Source organism: Chamaea fasciata, unplaced genomic scaffold (genome assembly GCF_029207755.1).
Source record: "Chamaea fasciata isolate MVZ Bird 193981 ecotype frontalis unplaced genomic scaffold, bChaFas1.0.hap1 SCAF_2, whole genome shotgun sequence".
In the NCBI taxonomy this organism is placed as follows: domain Eukaryota; kingdom Metazoa; phylum Chordata; class Aves; order Passeriformes; family Sylviidae; genus Chamaea; species Chamaea fasciata.
Window position 1 is genome coordinate 52544332 of NW_027094087.1, and position 23595 is coordinate 52567926.

The 23595-nt window shown below is 42.5% G+C and overlaps 1 protein-coding gene across 1 annotated transcript in view; it reads right to left on the reverse strand.

Moving 5' to 3' along the window:
• Positions 1-13555: 13555 nt before the first annotated feature.
• FAM124A (family with sequence similarity 124 member A) overlaps positions 13556-23595 on the reverse strand; it is a 40624-nt gene continuing 30584 nt past the window's right edge. The window contains exon 4 of the mRNA XM_066177446.1: positions 13556-17311. Coding sequence (XP_066033543.1) covers positions 16514-17311 — 798 coding nt within the window. The 3' untranslated portion in view covers positions 13556-16513. The remainder of the gene's footprint in view (positions 17312-23595) is intronic.

Sequence of the window (23595 nt, forward strand, 5' to 3'; positions counted from 1 at the left end):
ACTAAGTGGTGTGAGAAATTGGTGCTGGGGTTAAGTTCAAGTTTGCAGGGCAGGTGTTTCTAACGTGTTCTTTGATGCCTTCTGCAGTGGAAAGAATGGTGCCTTTCCCCAGTGTGAAGCAGAGCAAAGCAAACAGGAGTTCCACCTCCACTGGATAAGGTTAATGCCATAACACTGATGAAGTGACAGGTATTTCCACACTCAGAAGTGTAGGTTGCATAAGAGCCCAAATCAAGCCGTTTTCTTACTGACAGTGACTGTTCTCATTAAATATATTTTTAATAGACAAAATTTAAAAGGGCTGAGAAACTATGAGAATATGACCGCTTCTTTTTTTTTTTTTTTCTCTCAGGTTAATGAAATTTATTTGAATAAAAAAAAAGAAAAGAAAAAGAAATAAGGAAGAAAATCTGATTGAAGAAAGACTAAAGATTTTGCTTATCCTTGTTGTAAAGCAATAGTTGTCCTATGCATGTTTCATAGGAAAGACGGCTCTAGGAACACCAGGAAAATAATGCATGAGGTCCAACGAGATAATCTCACTGTGTACATCTTTTCTGCAGTGTTGCATGAAGATCTTAGCAGTAAAGCCTCTTCCCTCTGGACTCTGAATATATGATAAGAGCCTGTCTCTCTGCACAGCTGACCTGTGAGGGCTGCTGTCACAGATCAGCTGCTTAGCTGACTTCAGTGGCTCAGAGTTGCTGTATCATCATGATCAGAGTTGACCTCCCAGCCTGTGAAATGCCACCTTTGCCCTCAGGTACATCACCCTTTTGGTATCTGCAGATTTAAAATGTTTCTGAGATAGAGTCAGTACCCTGCATGGGGCCTGGTGGGGATTCACACTCAGACAAGACACACCAGTGAGCCAAAGCAGGAGTGGGGAGCAGCACTGCAACAGCATATTTTCCTCCCAGACAGCTCCATGAACCAACAAATTAAATGCATTTGCTGACATGGAATACAAAGTAAGTTAAAAGCTGATACCTCCAAATGCTTGTCTAACTGTCTATCACAGGCTTTTTACAGTGCCAAGTGAATGATGCCAAGTAAATGACATAGGAAGAGGTCCTCATATGAGCACATTGCCAGCTGAGGTTTCTGCTGCTGATCTGACCGAAATGACAGGGAACCAAACAGAAGATGAAAACATAAAGATGTTTATGAAGTTGCAGTGCTCACTTCCTACAAGAAGTCTGGTTTTCAGAAAGAGGGGTGTGGTTGAGTTGGTAAGATGGTTGAGATGAAATGGGAATTTATAGAGTGAATAACGTGGAAGAACATGGCTTTGCACAGTTGTGTGTGTTTCACATGTTGCACGTAATTCCTTCTGCATGCACTTCACTGCACACTAGGTCACCCAGACTAAGCAAACCCTCCTACCCAGGCAGCCCCACTCTTGCATTACCAGCCTGTGGTAAAATGGCCCTGCTCCACCATGACAGGTGGGGCAGAAAGGGTGGGTGGGTGTTTCCATGTCCCTCTGCAAGCAGGGCAAAACAAAAATCCTTTATTCTTCATGAGCTGATCTGTTCTCACAGCTTGAGGCTGTAATCCCTTTTGGTGACATCACAGGTACTGCTGAGGCCGCCAAGGTGATGTCACAATGAGAAGCTTATGACTGTAAATGGGGAGTAAGTCACAAGAACAAATGACCTCAAAATAAGCTAATATCCTGTTATTATATAAGTGTTCCAAATACTTAAATGAATGTGCCAGTAACAAAAAATAAGAAAGAAAAAAGGCCCAATGGTCAATCAGGGTATGTGAAGATGCAGATAAACTTGACATTTCTCACAGACCCACAGATTCTTTATTAATGTGTCTTGCTTCTAAAAATCTTCCCACCATCAGCTCAGGTTTTAAAATCAACCTCAGAATCTTTCCTTATTTAAAGAGAAAAGCACAAAAGTTCTCCATATTTTGACATGTCAAATAATCACATACATGCTTAGTCATAGCAAAGCATCTCAACCAAATATAATCTACATTTTAGTGTCATGAATGTGTTAAGAACATGGAAATGTGTCTTGCCTATGAAGTCCTCTGGGCTCCATGGGGAGTACCATAGGATGGGTGTATATCTGAAACTATCTAATTATTACCTGCTGTATTCTCATGATAAATAGGAACTAATACAATTGAAAACTACGTGCAGTTGTATCACAGAAAAGCTTTATTGCAGCTATAAAGATGATACTTTATATGCTGAGCTAAATTCTTTGAAGTTGGAAATAATGTTCAAAATCTCTAAGGCATTTTTTTGTAGATGTCTTGTCTCCACTGCTCTGCAGGTTTATTTTTTTCCATGGTCAAGTATTTATTACATTTTATCCTGGAATTTTTTTAATGGATTCTTTTGCTTTGATAGGATAAGAAGCACATTTAAATGCCTCTAGGAGTAAATTATTTCACATCAACACTTCCAAGCACAAAGTCTGGATCTTCAGTAGGTTTTCACATTATGCAAGTAGACATTTAAGGTACTTAATACTTTCTAACCTCTAGTGCCCTTTTTACACAGAGACAGGCAGTCAGCAGGGATTAATCTGATCCTAATTAACCACAAACTCTTCTGATACTTGGTCAGTGTACAGTAGCATGCTGCCAGGTACACAGAGGTAAACTGATCTGGATTATCTGCCGGTGTATGTGCTCCACGGAGGGAGGTCTGTGCTCCGTGCTGCGGGTGAGCTATGGGCAGATACAGCTTCAAACATGCAGCTGGGAGGCTGCTGTGCAAAGCTACAGCTGCAAGGAAAGGGGAAAGCACCAATTAGAAGGCCTATTCTTAATGGCTTTCTATCAAGATTTCATCCTCAGAGATGGCATTTGTTGGTGTGGCACCCTCCCAGACCAGACCCCTGCTCTCCACCCTCTCTTGATGCAGGTGTGGCAAGCAGAACAGAAGCTTTAGACAAAGTTTATTTGAGAAGTGCTCTCATTGAGTCACGAGGTGCATAAAGAACCCCCTTGCTTTGTAAACTCCTCCTCAGAGAGGAATCTAGGTGCAGATGGATCCAGTCTTTGCCCCAGATTTTATGTTTAAAAGATTATAAAGGTGTAACTGAATCTTTGTAAGAATTTGGACCACAAGATTAAGAAAGGAAAACCAAATATATTTATATGAATAAAATAAATTATTTATTTTATTGATGGTGATAATTATAATGATTAGACTAAAAGACCTTAATCAGAATGATTTACTACACAGTACAGATAGTTACAACTACTAATGGAGTACACTATTGAAGCAATATTGAAACAGCAATATTAAAGATAGCAAAACAATTAAGTAGAGATTGAAGTCACTCACCCATACCAACAACTGCGGGCAAATCTATTCTGCTCAGCCTTGAGAGGAGTCCCCAGTCAAGGGAGGAGTCTCCACACACACTCCTAGAAGGGATATATTAGATGTGCCTGCCATTAAAAAGTGGGATTTCAGTCCCATGGGAAGAGTTGCCCCCTCTGAGTCACTGATGTTGAGAGGTGATGGTGCTCCACCCTGCCAGGGTTGACCCATCCTCTGTTATGGCAACAGAGAAAACTGGGGACATGAAGTGGCATGGAAACATTGCTGCAGAGCGAAAAGAACTCCTACTCATTTTAATTCTGGGTGCTAACAGCTCAGGCTCTTGATCTCCCTAACAGTGGCATGGCCAGCCCAGCATTTGAATAGGGATCCAAGTGACTAAAAATAAAATTTTTCTGGGAAGGACAGAACAGGATTTGCTGTCTGTAGGCTCTTCACAGACCCTCAGCTCTGCAGGACCATGGCTTTTGAATTGTCTTTTTTTGTGATGGTGACCCAGGCCCTAGGCATCAGCTCAAGGCAGGCTGACAGAATCACCTTACAGCTCAGGGAAACAAATTTAAAATTGAATTTTTCATTCTGTATTGCTGCAAATGTTCATACAGATATCAAGAACAAGGAAATAGGAGAAAAAAAATCAGGGGAGAAGAATGTCCCAGAAATGGGATCCTGAAAAGTTAACTTGCTGATCCTGATGTAGCTAACACAAGACAAGTTCACAAAGGAGCTACATGGAATTTCTTCAGATAAAGTGGTGACCAGGGCATCTGCAGTCCTCTGAGCATAGTGGGATTCACTGCTTGGGGTTTACTTTTGTTCAGACTGCGGCAAAGAGTAGAGCCAAAAGCCAGCTCAGGCCATGGGAGTAAGCAAGCACCTACTCACATGAACAAGTGCTGTTCCAGTGTAGTTTTTTTTTGCTTTCCAAATCTGTTTTCTGGAATAAAACAAAATTACACTGTTAAACTATCTTGTTTCATCAGACACACTACAATAACAGAGAAGAAAAAGTGTTAAAAAGCTAATTGGCCTGGTGAAGGTTGCTTCTTCAAGGGCACAACAGCACACTGATTCTGCTTGAGATGTGGCACAGCACGTCTGATCTCTGCATGACTGTTGTAATTAAATGTAAAACATTCATTTCTTAGTGCTTTTTTTCCCCCATGCTTAATGTCTATTTGTTGCTGCTTGGTCTCATAACAACTCTATTAATTAGGAAAAAGTGTCAAAGGACCAGCTAATGAATGAATGAATGAATGAATGAATGAATGAATGGATCCTGAATTAAGACATTTTTCTTTTTCAAATTTTCCTTTCTTTTAAAAAGTGAACAGCTACAGCCTTCTTTAAGTGCTCTTGTCAAATATGGGGATGTTTAATGTTGCAGTTCCTTGGAAAATAAGACTCTATTTCAGCATTTCAAGAAGAAAAAAAATATTCATAGATTGTTTGAGGAGAAAAAAAAGTGCTGGCAGTTGTCACAGTGTCAAAATTAATTATTTTGGATTGATCCATTTGCCTTGATCTTTATGACCCTCAAGAATTTCAAATACTTCCCAGTCAATCATTTAAATTCCTCAGCTAAACCCCATACCTCATTAAATAAAGAAATAAGGGGGCGTCTTGATATGCTTTTCTTTAGGCCTGTCACTCCAGAGTCTGAAAATACAGATCATGGCATCTTAAAGTATTCTCAGTTTTCTTTTCAAATAGGAAAAAAATGTTTCTCTATACAGTTCATCATATTCTCTTCAGTGACACTTTCTTGCTGGAACCTCTTAGGATTAACTCCAAGTACCACCTTCAGTGGTGGAAAGGGACCTTGAGATACTAAATTTAGTGGTGACTGTGCTAATGTTACCAAACAACAAAGGATTGCTGGGTGAAAGGCAAAGGGAAGGAAAGGAAGGGTATATTTAGAAGACATATATCAAAGAATTTAAGACGTGTGTGAACATTGTTGGGTGTGTACTGACTTCTTAAAAATTGAAGTCTAATGGAAATATGGCAGAATGGGAAGGGGACTCAAAGTGTCAGACTATGGGATAATGTATATTATATACAGTGCACAGATGCTGTACTTTTTCAATGTTCAAACTATGTAGACATTCATTTCATATGCATCATCTATTTCTTCCCATTATATACCCCTACTGATACATAAAAGCCAACTCTTGCCCTGATCCATGTTTTCCCATGGAAAATCATTTCTCATCTGAGAGTTCAGCCTACTTTTGTTCCTGCTTCTTTAGGATGGCATAGCTGGTTTGTTTTCCATTTTCAGTTTTTCAGCTTTCATCTGCTTTTCCCATTCTCTCGTGATGCAACAAGAAATACAAACCAGAATCTCGTGATGCAACAAGAAATACCTGGAATGCTGCCACAGGGGAAGCTGAAATCAGAAGCAAATTAGAGCCATTTATAAATCAAATGTGAAAAATATTTTGCTGCAATTTGTGTCTCACATTATTGTACACTGTGATAACTTAAAAGGGAAAAGGCATCAAATGCTCAGGTTGTTAAAAGGCTCAGAGTGCTGGCATTTAAACATAGTCCTCAGAGAGAGCCCAGACCTCTCAAGTTTCTCTCCTCCTAGCAGGTAAGACCTCAGGCAGCTTGGTGGCCCTTATCCAGATCTGATGAGTTGCCCCTGCCAATAGCCCTGCTTGCCTAGGACAGCAGAGCAGCACTTAATTCCTCTGGTGTGTCTCACATCACACACCTCCCTGTGGCCACGGGGATGTCCCTGCCACATGCATGCACAGCTTGTGTGGAAACGTGCTACACCAAAGCTACAAAATTTGCAAATCTGCTTTCTTGTCATCCTACTTGCCTCTCAGGCAGCCCTTCCCAAGCTCTGGGATAAAAGTGTCCCCTTGGTGAAGATCAGGAGAGATACCTTGCACTGCCACGGCAGTTCCCGGCCCCAGCCAGAGCAGCTGATGCCTGCAGCAGGACCTGCACTCTTGTACACGTGGTTTTTGCCCCGTGTAAAATCCAGATTGCATGTGGCATATCCAGTGAAGCTTCCCAGAAAAACAGTAATTATTTCAGTGGAAAGCTTTTCCTCAATCCCTGAGACTGCTGTTCCCCAGAGTCTAGTTCTGAAAACCAGCAACAAGAAATAGGATTGACTGTTATTTCTATTACCTTTGGGAGAATTATCTTATGTAATTTAATTTAATTTAATTTATATAAATTTTTTTCTAGGTAACATTTTTCCCTGTACCCAGAATCCTAACTCCTGTATCACAGATTGCAGTCCCCTGTCTGTACATCTCATCCACCCATATCTTGTCTTCTTTTCATTTTTTTATCCCAGCCCTAACATGATTGCACATCATTTTCAGAAGATTTCACACTTCTGAAAGTCCATATGGTTGTCAAAATCTTTTCTGATGCCACTTGTTTATGGCTTCAAAATTATCAACATAGATTCACACATCCTTTTTTTTTTTTTTTCCCCCGTGTTCCTTCCCCCAGTCTCTTTTGTACACAACTCCAATAATATTAACTCACTTTTTTCTCCAAATGATGCTGCCAAAGTTAACACATCAGCAGAGAAGGCTTGGAGCAAAATCTGTTCCATCTTGCTATGCTCTTCATTCATGTCAGGCTGCAATCTAGCTGTCACTCCAGAGAGCAGCCAATTTTTCTTTGGGCCATCTACCAAAAAATGACATCATCAGAAAATGTTCTGGTGACCTGACATGTCTAAGAGACAACGAACCTCCACTGCAGAGAGCAGAGCACACCAGCAGCTGCATCCCTGTGATGACACTGAATGACTCCTGGGTATGCTGAAAGCAGAGTTTTGCCCCTTGCAGTCTTCTAGGGACAAGGTAAGTACCAAATCCCATGAATTTAGTGAGGAGGTGCTAAAGAGAGGAGTGGGCAGGAAAAGAAAGGAGCCCTGGGTCCCGTTCTGCTTCATTCTGGACATGGAGCTGCAAGTGCAGCCTCAGACTTGAGACCTGTCTGACAGGGTAAGACAAGGCCTGTGTCAGGGAGCTGCTGGTGGAGCTGCCAGAGTGGGAACATCTCCAGGCTCATGGAGGAGATAGTGCTGTACTGTAGAAGAAAAGGGAAGATTAAGGGAAGGAAGGAAGGAAGGAAGGAAGGAAGGAAGGAAGGAAGGAAGGAAGGAAGGAAGGAAGGAAGGAAGGAAGGAAGGAAGGAAGGAAGGAAGGAAGGAAGGAAGGAAGGAAGGAAGGAAGGAAGGAAGGAAGGAAGGAAGGAAGGAAGGAAGGAAGGAAGGAAGGAAGGAAGGAAGGAAGGAAGGAAGGAAGGAAGGAAGGAAGGAAGGAAGGAAGGAAGGAAGGAAGGAAGGAAGGAAGGAAGGAAGGAAAGAATTCATCTGCAAAGAAAGTGGTTTGAAAAGCAAACTAGCCTGGACCAAAGATTATCCTGGAAACCTGGAAAACACTGTGCACTTCGTTCTGCTGGCAACCTGACAGCTTCAGCATCCTTACCCCCCAGGGCTGATGGTTTCCCTCCACTTTCCCTATCTCATCCTAATCCCTCAAAGAGTGGGATATTGCACAGCCCCACATGCCTGAAGCTGCCATCTGGGGCTAGAAAATTGGAGGAGAATCACAGATGATTTCCATCGTTCTGCTCCTCTCCTGCCCTCTGGCTTGTCCCTGCACTACCCTGACCTCATGGCCAGCTCTCTGGTAGTGGCAGACCTGGCAGTGGTTGTATCTGCTGCTGCCTCAGGCAGCCCCAGAAGTCCTTTCTTCAAAACTTCTGCAGAGTCTTTACACACGTGATGGGTGGCAAATAGCATCCGTACCCATCCTGTGGGAAAACCACAGGGCAATCAGCTCTTGAAAGAAAGCAAGGCAGCAAAGTATCAGGGAGAGAAACTTGAAGGGTAGAGGCTACATTTCTGTGGCCTTACATGGCACAACAGGGGAACACTGGCATCTAGTCAAATTCCATAAGCAAGGGCACAGAATAATTAGTTAAAGCTTTGCTTTCTTGCCACAAAAAAAACCCAACCCCAAAAGTAGGAAAAAGTGCCACTCACTACCATGTCACAGTAAACCATGTGAAAAAACGCCCTTGCTCCTAATCGCAGCCCAGTTTAAATTAAAATATGTCCATGCAACTGCACATGTGAGCTGCAAAAAAACCCAAAAACAAAACCAAAACAAAACAAAAACAGAAACAAAAAAACCAAACAACAAATAGGCTGTTAATTCTTGGAAGCAAGAGGAATTATAAAATTGGTATTATGTGTTGCATTCTTAAAGAGTATCTGTTCCGGGCAGCCCTGTCCCCAGGTTCATTACACCTAAGGAGCAGGAGCTCTCCAGTAGCACTGCTAACCTCACAAGAAGCATTGTCTTGGCAGGAGTTGGGTCATACTTAGCAGATTATCTCCGTACCAGGAGGGCTGAAATTTTCATCAAAGTAAACAGAGGAATTCGTGACAGGCAGCCGGCTTACCGTGCCGTGCTCAAGGGCTCGCTCACAGCGGATGCTCGGCTCCATCCCAAGAGCAACCCCGTGGACTGTGGCTACTTCCTCGCCCTTGGCTCCGGCGCAGGGAAAGCACACGGCAGAGCCCTTGGGGTCGTGGAGCCACTCGGTGGGTTATTCTGCTCCCCAGCTTCGTGCTGGAAGGGAGGGCAGAGAGGCAGAGCAGCGGGGTGGGAGCGCAGCGCGGACCCTGCGAGCAGCTGGGGCTGAAATACGGGGCACGGAGGCTGCGAGGGCAGCAGGGCACTGAGCCGGAGCCCGAGGATCCCCACGGTGCTCGCCGGCACTGGCAGCTCCGGGCGCTGTCACCCGTGTGCGCCGGGACCACGAGATGGCACCAGACACTTGCGCAGGCTGGTGGCTTCGCGGCGGGGCACACCGACCCCGCGTCGCTGCCATCCCGTCACAGGGCACAGCACTCCGCAGTCCCGCAGCCGGGAACGGGCTAATTCTCTGACCGAGCGGGCAGCTTGGGCCATATCCGTTTCCATCGCCATTTCTTTATGTACCATTAAGTCGGCAGTTTTCATTTATGACAGGCAGATTGGATTAATGGCCTCCACCTACCAAGCTATTTTTCCATTTTATGCACCATATATTCAGGCGGAAAGGGATTAAAAAGGACATCTGATTAAAACATCAGCCATGCCTTAATGCAGGAGCCACAGTAGGGGCAGGATGCACAGCTGTGAAGCCCTCTAAGACTCCCTTTCTGTGGCCAAATTGAAGCAACACTATCTGCAAATTGCTACCCCCCCCCCAAAAAAAAAAAATAGCAGCAGTTTGAATACTGTTCTTGAGCTCCAAGGCCAGCCCAGCACTGTTTGAGTTGGGTCCACATGCTTCAGAGATGCCCCACGAGTCACTAGGCCCACCACACAGCAGCTGACCTGGCTTCCCTCCTGGGTTGCTGCAGGATCCCTTCAGCTCTTGAGCACAACCAGCCCACAGTGCCCAGGGGTGGTTATCTGAACTGAAGTGAGCACTGCAGTGCAGCCCAGCTGAGAGGTGTTCTTTAGAGCATGTCCCTGAGAGGCTGAGTTTCATGCTGTGGGATGTCCAAGAGAACATGGGACGACAGGAAGATGCAAAAAGCCTGGTTGGGAGAGTGCTGGAGATAGAGAGGCCAGACCATGATGCAGCCTCTTCCATGGTGGAACAGTCCTAGGGGTGAAGGGCACCACCAGGAAGCGTCTTGGTGAAAGCTGCTTGAAGCGGTCCAAAACGGCGACAAGAAGCAATCAAACAATCCAGTATCTGAACCTGCTCTCCCTGTCCCACTTCCATTTACTACTGAAGACATATTCCACAACAGGATTTATGCCTTGGAAAGCTGCAAGGCTTTCCAAAGCAAGCAGTTGGATTCCTCCACAGCTGTCTTACAACCCATTGGTTCCTGAGGTCAGGGGGACACAATGCTTCCCAGCTACTGAGGCAACACGGCCCAGAAGCCTGCATTGACTTCTGGAACAGAAAGTGCTCAGTGAAACTGTCTGGGAGAAGGCTGCAAATAAATGTGCCTCTCTTCTCATACAGTGAATGAATTCAGTGCTGCTCACTGCCCTGAGCTGCTGTGGAAACCCAAGGAATTAGAAGAGATTCAACAAGAAATCTGACAAATTGAGGGAGGATAAATCCATTGGTAGCACAATGTAGCAGTTGGTCACACAGTGATCTGAGCAGTTTTTGGCTCGGGAAGTCTGAACTCTGTATAAATTTAGCAATTTGCACTATGCCGAATCCTGGAAACTGGGAAAGAATGCCACAGGGAGGATTGCTCTGTACTCAAATGACACTTGGGCTCAGAAGAGAGACAAGTCATTATCCAAACAGGATTTTGAGGATTTTTTTGGGGAAGAGTCAACATGGTTTTATGAAAGGAAATCACACCTCTTAAATCTATTTGGGGCTTCAGAAGGCAACAACAAATAGGTGTAGAGCTAAGAACACTCTTCCACAGCCCTTCATCAAAGCCTTTACAAGAAATCCTGCTGTGATGGTTTAAGAGGTAAGGTTATGTGGATAAAGGGCTGATTAAAAGGCAGGAAACAGAAGGTAGAAATAAATAGCCAGCTCTGACAGTGGAAAGAGGTTGGCAGTGAAGTCATGCAGGGATTTGTACTCAAGCTTACATTGCTCAGCATGACTTAAACCTGGAAAAAGGGGGGCTTTGTGAGATGGGAGTTTGTTGATGTTATTAAGCATCCAGGACAGTAAAGATGATGAACAACTGGGGAAGCTGCAGAAAAATATCACAATAGACAGCAATTGGGCAATAAAAAGGCAGATGAGATTCAATGTAGCTAATTCTAAAATTAATTACATTTAAAAAATATGTGATTTTACACACATGATAGCAAGGTCTCAACTGACTTTTTCTGCTTGGGAATTGGACTTTACGGCTATGTAAATATCTATGAAAAGGGTAGCTCAGTGCTCAGCTGCAGCCAAATCAGCAAGTTCCATTACTAAGAGAGAAACAGACAGTAAAATGGAAAACACCTTCAAGCTGTTCTGTATATTCATACAGTGCATCTAAATCTCCAAAAACTATGCATGTTTATGGACCCTCTAGTTCAAAAAGCACGCAGCACAGAAAGGTAACAGAAGGGTAACAAGAACAAACAAAAGCGTGGAATGATTTTCCTATGAAGAATGAGTTTCTGGGTTAAGACTTCTCAGCTTGATAGGAAAAACAGTAATCTGATTTCTGTAGTAGTTAACACATGCACTGTTTGAAACTGCTTCCTAAGCCCTTTGTGAGGTGGGACTGTCTTCCCAACACCTAGGTAGCTCCATTTTGTTGGGCAGATGGGATGGCCAGTACCAAAGTTCAGGCTGCTGAACCTGAAAATCACTTCTGGAAGACCTCAGCACTCTCAAGATGTAAGAGCAGATGATTTAGGGATAGGATGAGGCAGTTGGGTCCAGAGCTCTCATGGCTGGATAGAAATTCTTTATGGAAGGGTGGAAGATCATGATGAGGTTTGTGCTCTAAGCAGCCGAGTGGCACAAATTTGTGCATGTTTGTGAGGGAGCAGAGGGTGAGAAACTCAAGAGCTCACAGGTCAGAAGAAGCTAACAAAAGGGATATTATTGTGGACATATCCCACAGCCCAATCAATCAAGAGGGATAGACAGATAGAACCTTGTTAAACAACTCAGGAGTCATTCAGGACAGACTAGAAAAATTCCTGTCTTCTGTAACTGGAAAAATCTGCCAATTGGAAAAACCTCTGCCTGCAGTCACAAGGTCATCACTCACAAGATATTCTGTTAGGCCTGCCACGTGTCTGTATCTAGCAAAGTTTTGAGGAGAAAATTACTAATCAGAGGACTGAGTCAGGGATGCAGAAAGCTGCACATAACACAAGTCCATGGGGCTAGATGGGCTACCACTGACTATGTAATAGAAACTGGCCAATGTGACAGCCATGACCGATACACTGAAGGGTAGGACTACCACTCACAGACATCTTCACTGGCTGGAGAAAAGTGCCCATGAGAACCTCACCAAGTTTAATAAAAGCAAATGCAAGCCCTGCACCTGGCATGGACTAACCTGGTATGACCAGCACAGGAGGAAGAAACTCCTGGCTAGGGAGCAGCTCTGAAGAAAGAGACCTTGGGGTCCCAGTAAACAGCAAGCTGAACATGATTAAGGAGGGCACCATTGCAGCGATAACGCCAACAGGATACTGGGTGGTTTAAGCAAGGGAGCTGCCATCAGGTTGACAGAAATTCTTCTTCCTGCCAGCTGAGCACTCGTCATCCACATCCACACATCTGTGTAGAGTTTTGGGATCGTCAGTACAAGTGTGACAGTGACAAATCTGAGAGAGTTCAGAGGGTCAGGGAGTGAGAAGACCACGGCTGTAGGAGCAACTTCCAGCACCTAAAGTGAGATTATAGAGAAGACAGAGCCCAGATTTCTCTAAGGTGCTCAGTAAAACAAGAGTGAAAGATCAGAGTTTTGGACATGGGAAATTCTCACTGCAGATTAGGAAGCAATTCTTCACCATTACAGTGGGTAAGCACTGGCACACATTACCCAGAGACACTGAAATTGTCACCTTTAGATACTTTCAAATCTGACCTGACAAGGTCCTGAACAACTTGATTTAACTCCAAAGCTTGAGGCTTGAGCAGTTTGTACCTGTTTTCAGCAGATGCTTTGGACTAGCCGACCTCCAGAGGCCTCTTCCAACTCCTGATGTTTCTACAGCTCTGTAAGTGCCATAAAAATATATATAAACCCCACAATGGTAAACCATAAAACCATAAAAACCAAACAAAGCCAGTCCTACACAGTTTTGAATGTACAATGTAATGTTGACATGCAGATGTGTCCCATGGGGAAAATGAAGAAATGCATAATAGGTAACACCACACACTGATGAAAATAAGAGGAAATAATGATTATGAAGACCAATGTACATCAAACAAACTCAGATGGGATTTATGCATGCAAGATTACCAATATGTGTCACAGCTCTTATTTTATCAGTCATCTTTACTAGAGAAAATTATTTACAACACCACAGTGAGAATCAAAAGACCCAGTTTGCAGAGGCAAAACTGAGTCCAACAAAATATATTTTTGCTGTGTTTATTTTGTAATTATCCCATCAACACACACCGCCAAAAACTGTAGAGCTTGTGGCACGGCAGTAATTTTGGAAGCCTAGTTAAAATACTCTGTAAGTCTGCAATACTTCATAAATGAACACAGAGGAGGTTATGTACAACTGAGTTCTCATCTCTATTTTATTTCACAGAAGTATTCTGGGGTAAGAAGGAGAGAAAGTTCAGAAAAATCTTGCAGTTCTCAAAATACATTGTTGATAATTTAACCAAATCAATAAGTAAATGCCTTGAAACTCGTGCATATTCAAGTCTCTGAAGAGATAAGCCCCTTCTTAAATAATGGGAAAAGAATTAATGAAGCCTACCTTCAGTAAAACATGCTTCATAATCTGGCTTTCTTTTTATAGACAGAAAATTTTCTGTACACTATCACCTCTGTTTTTCCTGACAGTAGTACACTCAGTTTTTTACAAGATTTGGTTACAAGCACCATCAATGTAAACAATTAAAACTTTAATCTCTAGTTAGGTATCAGTAAACAGAACAGAGACAGAACCAGTAGGAACACTACAAATGCAGAGTCTGTGGACACTCATTTGGCTCTCTTCCCATCAGGATTAATATGGCAAATCTGGAGCTGAGATGCTTGTGGAGCTGCTGGTTAATAACACACACAACTAATAACACAGTAACAAACTTCATGACTGACACTTGAGCTGTCTTGCGCTTCCCTGTGGATCTCCAGTACCAGTGCTTCCTGCCACAGCAGGTGACAGCCCCCAGATGTGACGGACTCCTTCTAGAGGCATGCCTTTGCAGAAAGATGGTTCAGAGCCTCCTCTTCATTAAAATCCCCAATCAGCTTTTGTCAGAAGTCTCAGTGTTGGCATGATGACAGGATCAGACAGCTACATCAGCTCAAACAAGTTTTTTATTTCATGTCCAGATCAAATGTTATCTGTATTATTAAAATACTGTGAAAATACCATGAAAATGATGAAGCATAAATTGAAACCCATAGATGCTGACTGTCCTAGGCATCACTGTTTGTATGGTGAAATGCAAGCTGATGGAAAAAGCGGCTAGTCTGACTTCATAATGTTTTATATATATTTTGGCAGGGTACAAACAGTAACATGGAAATACAAATTTAGATAAATCAGGTTCACATGTTCCACGGGGGGATTTGATCTAAAGGTCACAACAGTCAGAGAAATGATTTTGCCGGGTCTGAAGGAGCACAGAGCAGGTAAACACAGACACCATGACAAATTCTTCATCAGTGCTATTTTTGGTCCCAGAAAGAGAATAGTTTACCCAAAACTGCAGTAAGCCTAAACAGTTTTAGAGGGCAGAAGAAGGCTGTTAATCTTCTGTGCTCTTTGCCTTGAATAGATTTTCCTATTCATTCATTGTGTTTAGCACAAAAGAAAAAGCCTACCCCTCGTAAATGCTACGACATCATCTCACAGAGAAGAGACTTGGACTTCAATTTGTTGCCTCTTTTCCTGTGTGAAGAAAACAACAGCAAAAGGAAAAAGCCTTGACTATCCCTCTGGCCTCTTCTGGACTTGAGCTGCAGGTTCCTTCCTTAAAAACCTGTACTCATTTTCCTCTAGACTTTCTTCCAGAATAGTTTCTAAAAACCATGCACTTACCTAAATGGGCCAGGGGAGCTGTTCCACTTCTTGTAACTATTATTTACAGTATGTGTGTGCTTTCCCACCCTTTTTATTTCACACACCACAAATGCCATCACGGTGGGTCTTCAGCATTTACATCTGTATACAGGTTACACCCAGCATTATACACACACCTTTTAACTGATCATTTCCCCAGTGGCTCGACCAGAGTCATAATCAGTGACACTTGTAAGCCAAAAATGTAATTTTTCAGAACATGCATTATAAAATCTGTTTATATTACTTAAATCCTGGTGAAGATCCTTAGCTGTCATACTAGCAGCTTTTCACTTATTTTTTTTAAACACTCATTTAAAGCAAAACAGGTTATCAAAAATGCATATTTTAAAAACATCTTCTGAAAGCCAGATAATTTGACTTGTTTTCCCTTTGAGGAGAGGTATTCAAGGAGAAACAAGTTTTATCCAGAAAGAAGTATGCTTGCACTGAAATACAAAGAATAAGTTTCTGCATTATTCTTTCTTTTAAACAGAAAAATAACAACTCCTTAAAAAGCAGGAAGCTGTCTTTTATTTGGATCTAATGGTGTAGCAATATATAAAAATGCTGTGTTATCTTTCTTGGTTTGTATTCCAAAAAGGTAAGTTGTATTGCCTGAGTTAGAAGTAGCAAACATGGTTGACTCAGATTACCACTGTCTGTACAAGTGGTTCAGATAACAGTCCAGATGGCTCCCTTCTTGCTGGAAAGGATGGGCTTTTTTCTGGGTGAGAGGGCTGAAAATGTTCTCTAAGGTTTCCCTTTTGGCACTTTCTGCATCCTGATCTGTCAAAGATACTGTGGAATTTCCTCTTCTCTGAGGAAGGAGTGACCCTTCTTCCAAAGAAGTTTCTGTAAATACATTGGCAGCAAAAGGTGGGCTAAGGAGCCTCCATTCTTTGCTGGATGCACAGGTTAGCACAGTGTCAAGAGAGGGGGAGAATGCTGAGGTACCTAATGCCTTTTTTTGCCTCAGTGTTTAACACCAAAGCCAGCTGAACCCAGGATACCCAGCAATGAGAGCTGGAAGTTAGGGATGAGGAGCTGAGTGAAGTCTCCATAATCCCTGAGGAAAGGGTTAATGACCTTCTGTCCCAACTAGACACACATCTATGTGTCCTGATGTGATGCACCTGAGAGTATTGACCACCAGTACAAGGGCTGGTCACAAAACATCCACCTTGTGCTGCTGTGCAAAAGCCTCTGTGCTGATCATATCCTCCAGTACAAAGATACAGGGTGCAATCTCAGACTGCTTTACTGTACCCGGTTTGGGAATGCCAATCTCAGAGGGTTCTGAGTATTTTCTTCAAATATTTAACACACTTCTGCATCACCTTCTCCTCAGCAAGGAACCTTCTGTAAGCTCAGGGTGGACCCACTGCTGTCATTCACAAGTAGAACACGTTTGCTCTGGAAGGTAAAAGACAGAGAAACCTCAGATGTAAAATTCTTCTTCATTAACTGGTGAAGCTGGGCAGACATGATCATTCAGAGAACAGGGAGCTGCTCTCAAGGGCTGATTGTGTTGCTTGGAGAGAGATGCTGACATGAAAGAGTTGGAAGACCATTCTGAAAGAGAAGGCAATGAACCATCAACTGACTCAAAAGTATTGCACAGGGTTGATACAGGCCTTCCACTGGTGGCTGCCTGTTTAGCCCTACTGACAGTTTGTTTCTGTGACGGAAGAGAGTCTTCCAACTCACTGCAAAATCCATTAAGGGCAGAGTATGCAGAAACCACAGACAGGTCTGAGAAGGACAGCTTCTTGCCTGTGTCCACATCGGTCTCTTGGGCACTCTCCAAGTCATCAATGTTAAGCTTGGGGCTGCATTTCCATGTTTTTAACCTGGTTGCAGGTGACTCAGTGTTTAAAACTTGAAATGGTTCACTGAAACGAAATGTCTCTGATGCTGAAGAGGAGTTCACTGTGGGCAAGCAGAACAGAGACTTGCTTCGCTGGAACGACCAAGAAATGCCGGAGGCACTCCTGGATCTGCGTGTGAAGTCTCCTTGATCACTGTGTCTCAAGTCCTGCTGGGAGAAACCAAGATAATGACCAAGGCCATTTGTGTGATGTACCTTTTTTTGACTCATTTCTTGCGGCTGTTCAGAGACAGATTGGTGGCTCTGAGGAAGAAAGGCTGGCAGAGTGGTGAGGTGGGAATCTGTTGACACAGATGGATATGGTTGCTTGTTCTGCCTTGCAGACTTCCTACACCAACTGTGTGCTTGCTGCAGTCAGGAGAGGAAGAGAAGATCACATTAATACAGAATTGGCAGCTTTACAACCCTAACTCTCCATTGCTGAGTTGTTACTGCAAATAATTACGAAGCAGACTTCAGTCAGTATACTTGCAGCAAATTTTTCACTGCAATAACAAAGACAAACCACCCTGCCAAAATCCCAAATATTTACATAAGGAGCCTCAAAGACAACAAAGAATAAATGGTAGAGAAGACTTGCCTTGTGGGCTGAATTACATTGGCTTGAATTTCTCGCTTCCTATTGACTTACTCAGATTCATTCATATTCTGTCTTCCAATATTGCTACTTAGTGGACAGCTTAAGAAAAAAATTTAAAAATGGAAGAAGTATATTATATAATTACAATGTCTCATTTCTTCCTTACTTTTTTTTTTGTTGTTGTTTTATCCTCCTTTAAAACATCAGAAAGCCTTCAGCAAGCAAGCTTATTCTGTCTTCTCAATGGGAATCTACTACTTCTTTCAATTCTTTCACATTTTCTTTCTTTCCTTCCTAGTTAGCTCTATTAACTAGCTCACAGTGACAGAAACATTCAGTTTGCTAGTAGACACCTAGACTGAAGACCCAAACTCATGGTTATGATCCAAATCTGGACCTGAATCTCAGTCCCAGGGCAGGATTCAGTTGCCTACCCATGAGATACTCAAGCATCTGAACAGAGAAAGCAGCTGTGACAAATGATGAGCCAACATCCTTCTCAAGAAGGAGCTGGAGCCAGGTGGCTTTCCTATGGAACTAGACACTGATGTCTGGGTAACTGAACTGTGTTTGAGCAATCATAAGTTTTTTCACCTTTCCCCTTATTTCAGTGAGGCTTTTAGAAATTATCCTTTCAAAAAGTTTAAAGTCTTCTGCATTGAATTTCTTGTGTAATACAAAACGCTTGATCTCTGCTCCAAAAGGGACAGGAACTAATGGGACAAAGTGCAAGACCATAGCCTTGAGAATAAACAATAATCTCAGCTATGGGACTTGTCAGTTGGAAACAGGAGAGGAGACAGAACTGGGTATCCTGATCTCTTTCTGCTATTAAAGCAACAAGACTGTGACAACACAGCATTGGGCAGACTCAAACGAGTTGAAAAAGCACAGTGGACAACAGTGTTATGGCCTCATCTGGAATACTGCATATGATTCCAATCACACTTATGTAAAAAAGAATAAATTTTTACTGAAAAAGATGGGGCCACAGAAAAGAAAATATTAACTATCCATTAAATAACAGAACCACAAACTAATAAAAGATTTCTAATAACAACAGAAGAAGAATCTTCTGGGGTGAGTAATGGATGAAGACAGAGCTTGTTCATTTTACCAAACAGATTATATGCCATGACAGAAAGAGCTGAGACCTGGTTCTTTGTACCCAGTCTCTAAAAGAGCTCCATACTTTGCTGCTTCTAACATCTTGCTAGTACACATCACATTGTCTTAGTGACCCAGATCTGTCATAGTGATCTTCTGCTTTTTATTGAAGTGTTTTTATAGGCAAAAAAAGGATTTTCACATCTGCAAAAAATGCTTGGTTCTTTCATGATCTCTTACTGGAGACTACAGAACAGCCAAACCATAGAAGTTCATTTAGACGCTGTAGACAAGTAAATATACTATCTATCTATCTATCTATCTATCTATCTATCTATCTATCTATCTATCTATCTAGATCTGTAATAAGTTGTGTTAATTCATAACCTATTTCTGAGTAATATAGTAGACATATAGTAAGCTGTTTCCCATAATGTCATAAAGAATTGTATGAATGAAGAAATTGAGAAAAATAGAGCCAAACATTATGAGTCAGTTGTCAACAAAACAGTAGCCAGAAATCACATTAGACCTCTACAAATGGCATTACTTTATAAATGCAATATGTGAGCCAATTTGTTTAAAAATTACTCTGCAAGATAGAAAGCCCGCCCATGAAGAAAATACCAGCTGTTTCTTAACTGAAGACATTTTTGGATAACCCAGAAATAAGAATCTGACATGCTGAAAGTCCACAATCAGATCACTGCACTCCTGATGTGTTTGACCAAGAAAACACTCCTCATTGTATTTTGTTAGCATTAACAAAAGGTATCTCTTTTTTTTTTTTTCTCTGCAGTAGTCCTGTTATGAGATACACTACATGAACTCAACCACCATGCTCAGTGAATCAACTGAAGTGCTTTCAGAGTACTTCTGCTTCTCAGAAAGAAAATAACGTATTGCCTCACCACATCTTTTTATTATGCTATACTTATGTTTTTGGAGATTTAAGCTGACAATTTGGCAGATCAAGCATTCATGGAAACCAAGGATCCATGCAAGTGCTGTCTTCTTATTTGTGAAAAAGATGGGACCACTGGTAGCATCTTGGACAAAACTGGAGCTGAAAACACAAGGCTTTTGGGAACAGATCTATCCTAACACTGCAGAGAGTTCTGGATTCCAGACAAAAGCCTTGCAGGCCACACCACCTGTCTATGTCAGGCAGAGCCCACAGACATCATGAATAAGATTCATCTGTCTAGTTAATACAGCCAGTGGTGTCTGGAGAGAAATTCAGCTTTCCCTGAAAACATTTTTGTGTCTGGTTGGTTAGCTGAATTGCTTTCTACGTCCTTGGGCTGTACTGAGTACACACCTATCGACTACAGTGACAACACAGACTGTAGCTGACAACCTACTTTAGGTAAGACATTAGTTTTAGGATTTTGCTATTTTAAAACTTTTTTCCCCTAGTTCTTTTAATGTTCCTGCAGACAGATAGAGGCATTTCATTTTACACAAGTATTTGCTGTTAATTTTGCTCCTGGGTCACAGCTCCTGGTCAAGCCCAGCTGGCCTGGCAGGAGGCAAGGGTGGATGGTGAGGAGAAGGGGGCAAGCACAGCCTGCTCCCAGAATGGCTGCCTGCAGGGCAGGTCAAGACGCATCACTAAGACAACTTATTTCTGAACAGCTGTTTATAAAAGGAACTGCTCACCTTGATAATTTTTTTTAGATGAGTTAAGATTTAGAAGACCTATTTTCCAATGCTACTCTTCATTATATGGGCAATAATGGGGAAATGGGAAATAATGGAGAGATATTATTTTAATACTTTCATCTTAAAGCAAAGTAATCGAAGACTTTCTTGGCTGTGAGAACACCAGACAGTACAAGCAGCAGTAGTGTACTACAGGTAGAACACTGTACCACAGGTAGTGTGTCAGAAGCTTCATCCCATGAAATACTAGTAAATAAAGATTACAGGCTAATCCTGTATTGTAGAGAACTGCATTACCTGGACTAATAGGACTTTCCTATATCTACATTCTCTAACTTGTCAGAGATCACAGAGGAGATTCAATGATTTAGCCAGGATTAAAAGTCAGGCAAAACTAGCTCCTTGTCCTGTGCCAAGGCCATTGACTGAGCTCCCCTGCGCCACCTTGGCTCGGCAGCCTGTGTGCTTATGTGACTGCTCCTCTTCAGTTTTCGGAGGAGGCTTCTCTGCCTCCTTAATCCTGCCACCGGCTTTGAAAACAGTTGCATCTTTTCTGAGCTCTTTTCTTTTCCAAGTCCTCATCATCAGCCTTCTCACGGCTTGCTAACGCTCCCAGCATTGCCTGCTGCCTCCCTGCAGCCTGGCAGAGCCCTGCCTGGTACAGCCATGCTGCCTGCAACAGGCACAAGCACCAGAGAGATGCCAGAGAGGGCGTCAGCCATCTGAGAGGACAAAGACACAATGCAAAGCGACACGTTGATTTTGACCGAAATTCCAGATGCAGGGAGGTAGAGTTGTCAGACCTTGCTACAAAGATGTGCAGCAAACCCGGCCACTGACTGAACAGATTAGCCCTCTAACAGAACAGATTTTTTCATCTGGAGCTAATCTGCTGCTCATTTATAATCTCTGCACAAATCTTTGTCAAGCCTGGAGGGATTTAGAGCCTTTGTGTTTTACAATGGGCTGCAGAAGAATTTCATGATGAATATCCGGGAATGCCATAAACAACTTGGGGTGAACCTCCCAGAAATGCACTTTCAACTTGGGCTGCCAGGACCTAACAGAAAAAAAAAAATCCATGAGTGTTGCTGCAGTCTATTTTAAGTTATCTGCTTTTTAAGAAAGCAGATGGAGATCTCCTTAAGCATTATCTGCATTAAGAACTGCCAGCAAGGCTTTGCTGAGGTCAGGATCCAGCCAGCACAGCAATGACATCACCATCTCGAGCCCAGATTTTGGCTGCCTTGCTCAACAGGAGTGTGATGGTGTTTATTTAATTGCATTAAAACCGGTGGAATTGATCCAGGGGAAAAAAAAATCAACACAAGAAAAAGTGGCAGAGATTAGTCCTCAGTATCATCATAAGTCTTACTTGAAAGGCAAATAGTCAGAAGCACAGCATTTCAAAAAGGCAAAACGCACAGATTTGAATTAAAATTGAACCTCTTAGAAAAGTGACTTGTAATGTGTTTACAGAAATAGAAAAGTTGAGTGCTTTGTAACACCAAATGTATGCACTCTTAAGAATTTTTGCGGGGTGTATAGATTCATAAGAGATCCTAGTACGCCACGGAACTTAACTGGATAAAGTACCTTAGGCTGAAGAAATACAAGTAAAAATCTCTTATACGAGTTAGTGACTGATTCTCTGTGCTCCCCCAAAACCCAGCCATTTGCATTAAGGACAACCAAATACTTATGTCACAAAAAGGAAAGAAAAAATAGATTAAAATATTTTGAAAAACAGGAGGGTAGTATTAGATTTGCAGATTATTAGATCAGTTCATGGCACCTCCCCTTGACTGAGTCAATTTTTGCTCTGAAAGTGTGTTCTTTTCACCAGTTTCAGAAGAAAATAAATATAATTTTTGTAAAGGTGCCCTGTACACATCCTTGCCTGTCATAAGCCATAGAATGGTTTGGGTTGGAAGAGACTTTAAAGATTGTATAGCTCCAACCCCCTGCCATGAGCTGGGACAACTTCCATGAGACCAGGTTGCTCAAAGCCCAATCCAGCCTGGTCTTGAACACTTCCAGGGATTGGCCATTCACAGCTTCTCTAGGCAGCCTGTGCCAGTGGATGTTTTTCTTTCCTTTCTTCCTCTTTTTGTTCAATTCTGCTCTATCTGCACTATTTAGTATAATAATTCAGCAGGCTTGAAGGTCTTTTCTCACCTCCATTTTCCTTCCTGCAGGCTAAACTGTTCTCTGCAGAAGTGCCCTTTCTTTGCCTGTTTTTGTCTTTTTGCCTTCTCTGACCATGGTTTAGCTGCCCTTCTTTCTCTTTTCCACTTGTGCCTAACTGAGTCCTCTTGTCCCAGCCCGTTGCATCAGTTATGGCCATTACCTCTGCTCCTGAAAAAACATGATACCACTTCTCAACTCAAGATTACAGTTGCCCCACACAGATAAGAACACTGGCCGATTAATTCAGCAAATCAGCTAAAAAAAGAATCCCTTTACCTCCTCATAAGCCGTGATCTGTCAACATTCGCAGTGTTATTTCAAGGATGCCTTATAAAGCAACACTAGGCAAAAAATAGCCGTCTCATAAACTGCACAGGGACTCTCTGGCATGTAAAACAGCAGCAGGTCTTATGCTTAAGTGCTGAGTCTCTACCTAGGTAAGATATTCATCTTTCTGGTGTCCACCTTCCTCCTGGGTATGTCTGCATGTTCCATCTCATGCAGAGTGGCTAGGAAGTCCTGCCAAAATATTATTTTACTTTTCCCACTCCATCCAGAGATGTTATCGTAATTTAAAGAAGCCATTGGTGCACTTTTTCCTCTCTGCTTGCTATCCTTGCTTTCCAAACATACATGGCTAAGTCAGTCCATCAGTTATTAACCTTTCCTGCTTCCCACATTGCACTGCCAGGAGTGCAAGTTGATTAGCACTTCTTCTGTCTCTCTGTGGATCACAACCAGAAGCAGCCAAGAATCTGGGCAAGACCTATAAATCCAGCAGTATACTCAGTATATACCAGTATATGGTATATTCTTAGCTACATTATTTACATATATCTTCCCACTGCTCTGAAAAAAGCTCCCCAGAGCTCCTGCTTCTGGGCTTAGCTCTGGTGAAGCAGTGTGGGTATCTTCCCATAGGATGCAATTGTGTTCCTAAGCCTTGCTCCTGCTCCAGCCAACTGAACCCTTTGCCTCAGCAGTTTTATAGCTGCACCCTTGGAGCAATTTGCCAATGTGTAAAAGCTACTGTGACAAAATAATTCTGAAGGACTTCCTTGCAAATGAAGGAATAGTTTCTTGGCATTAA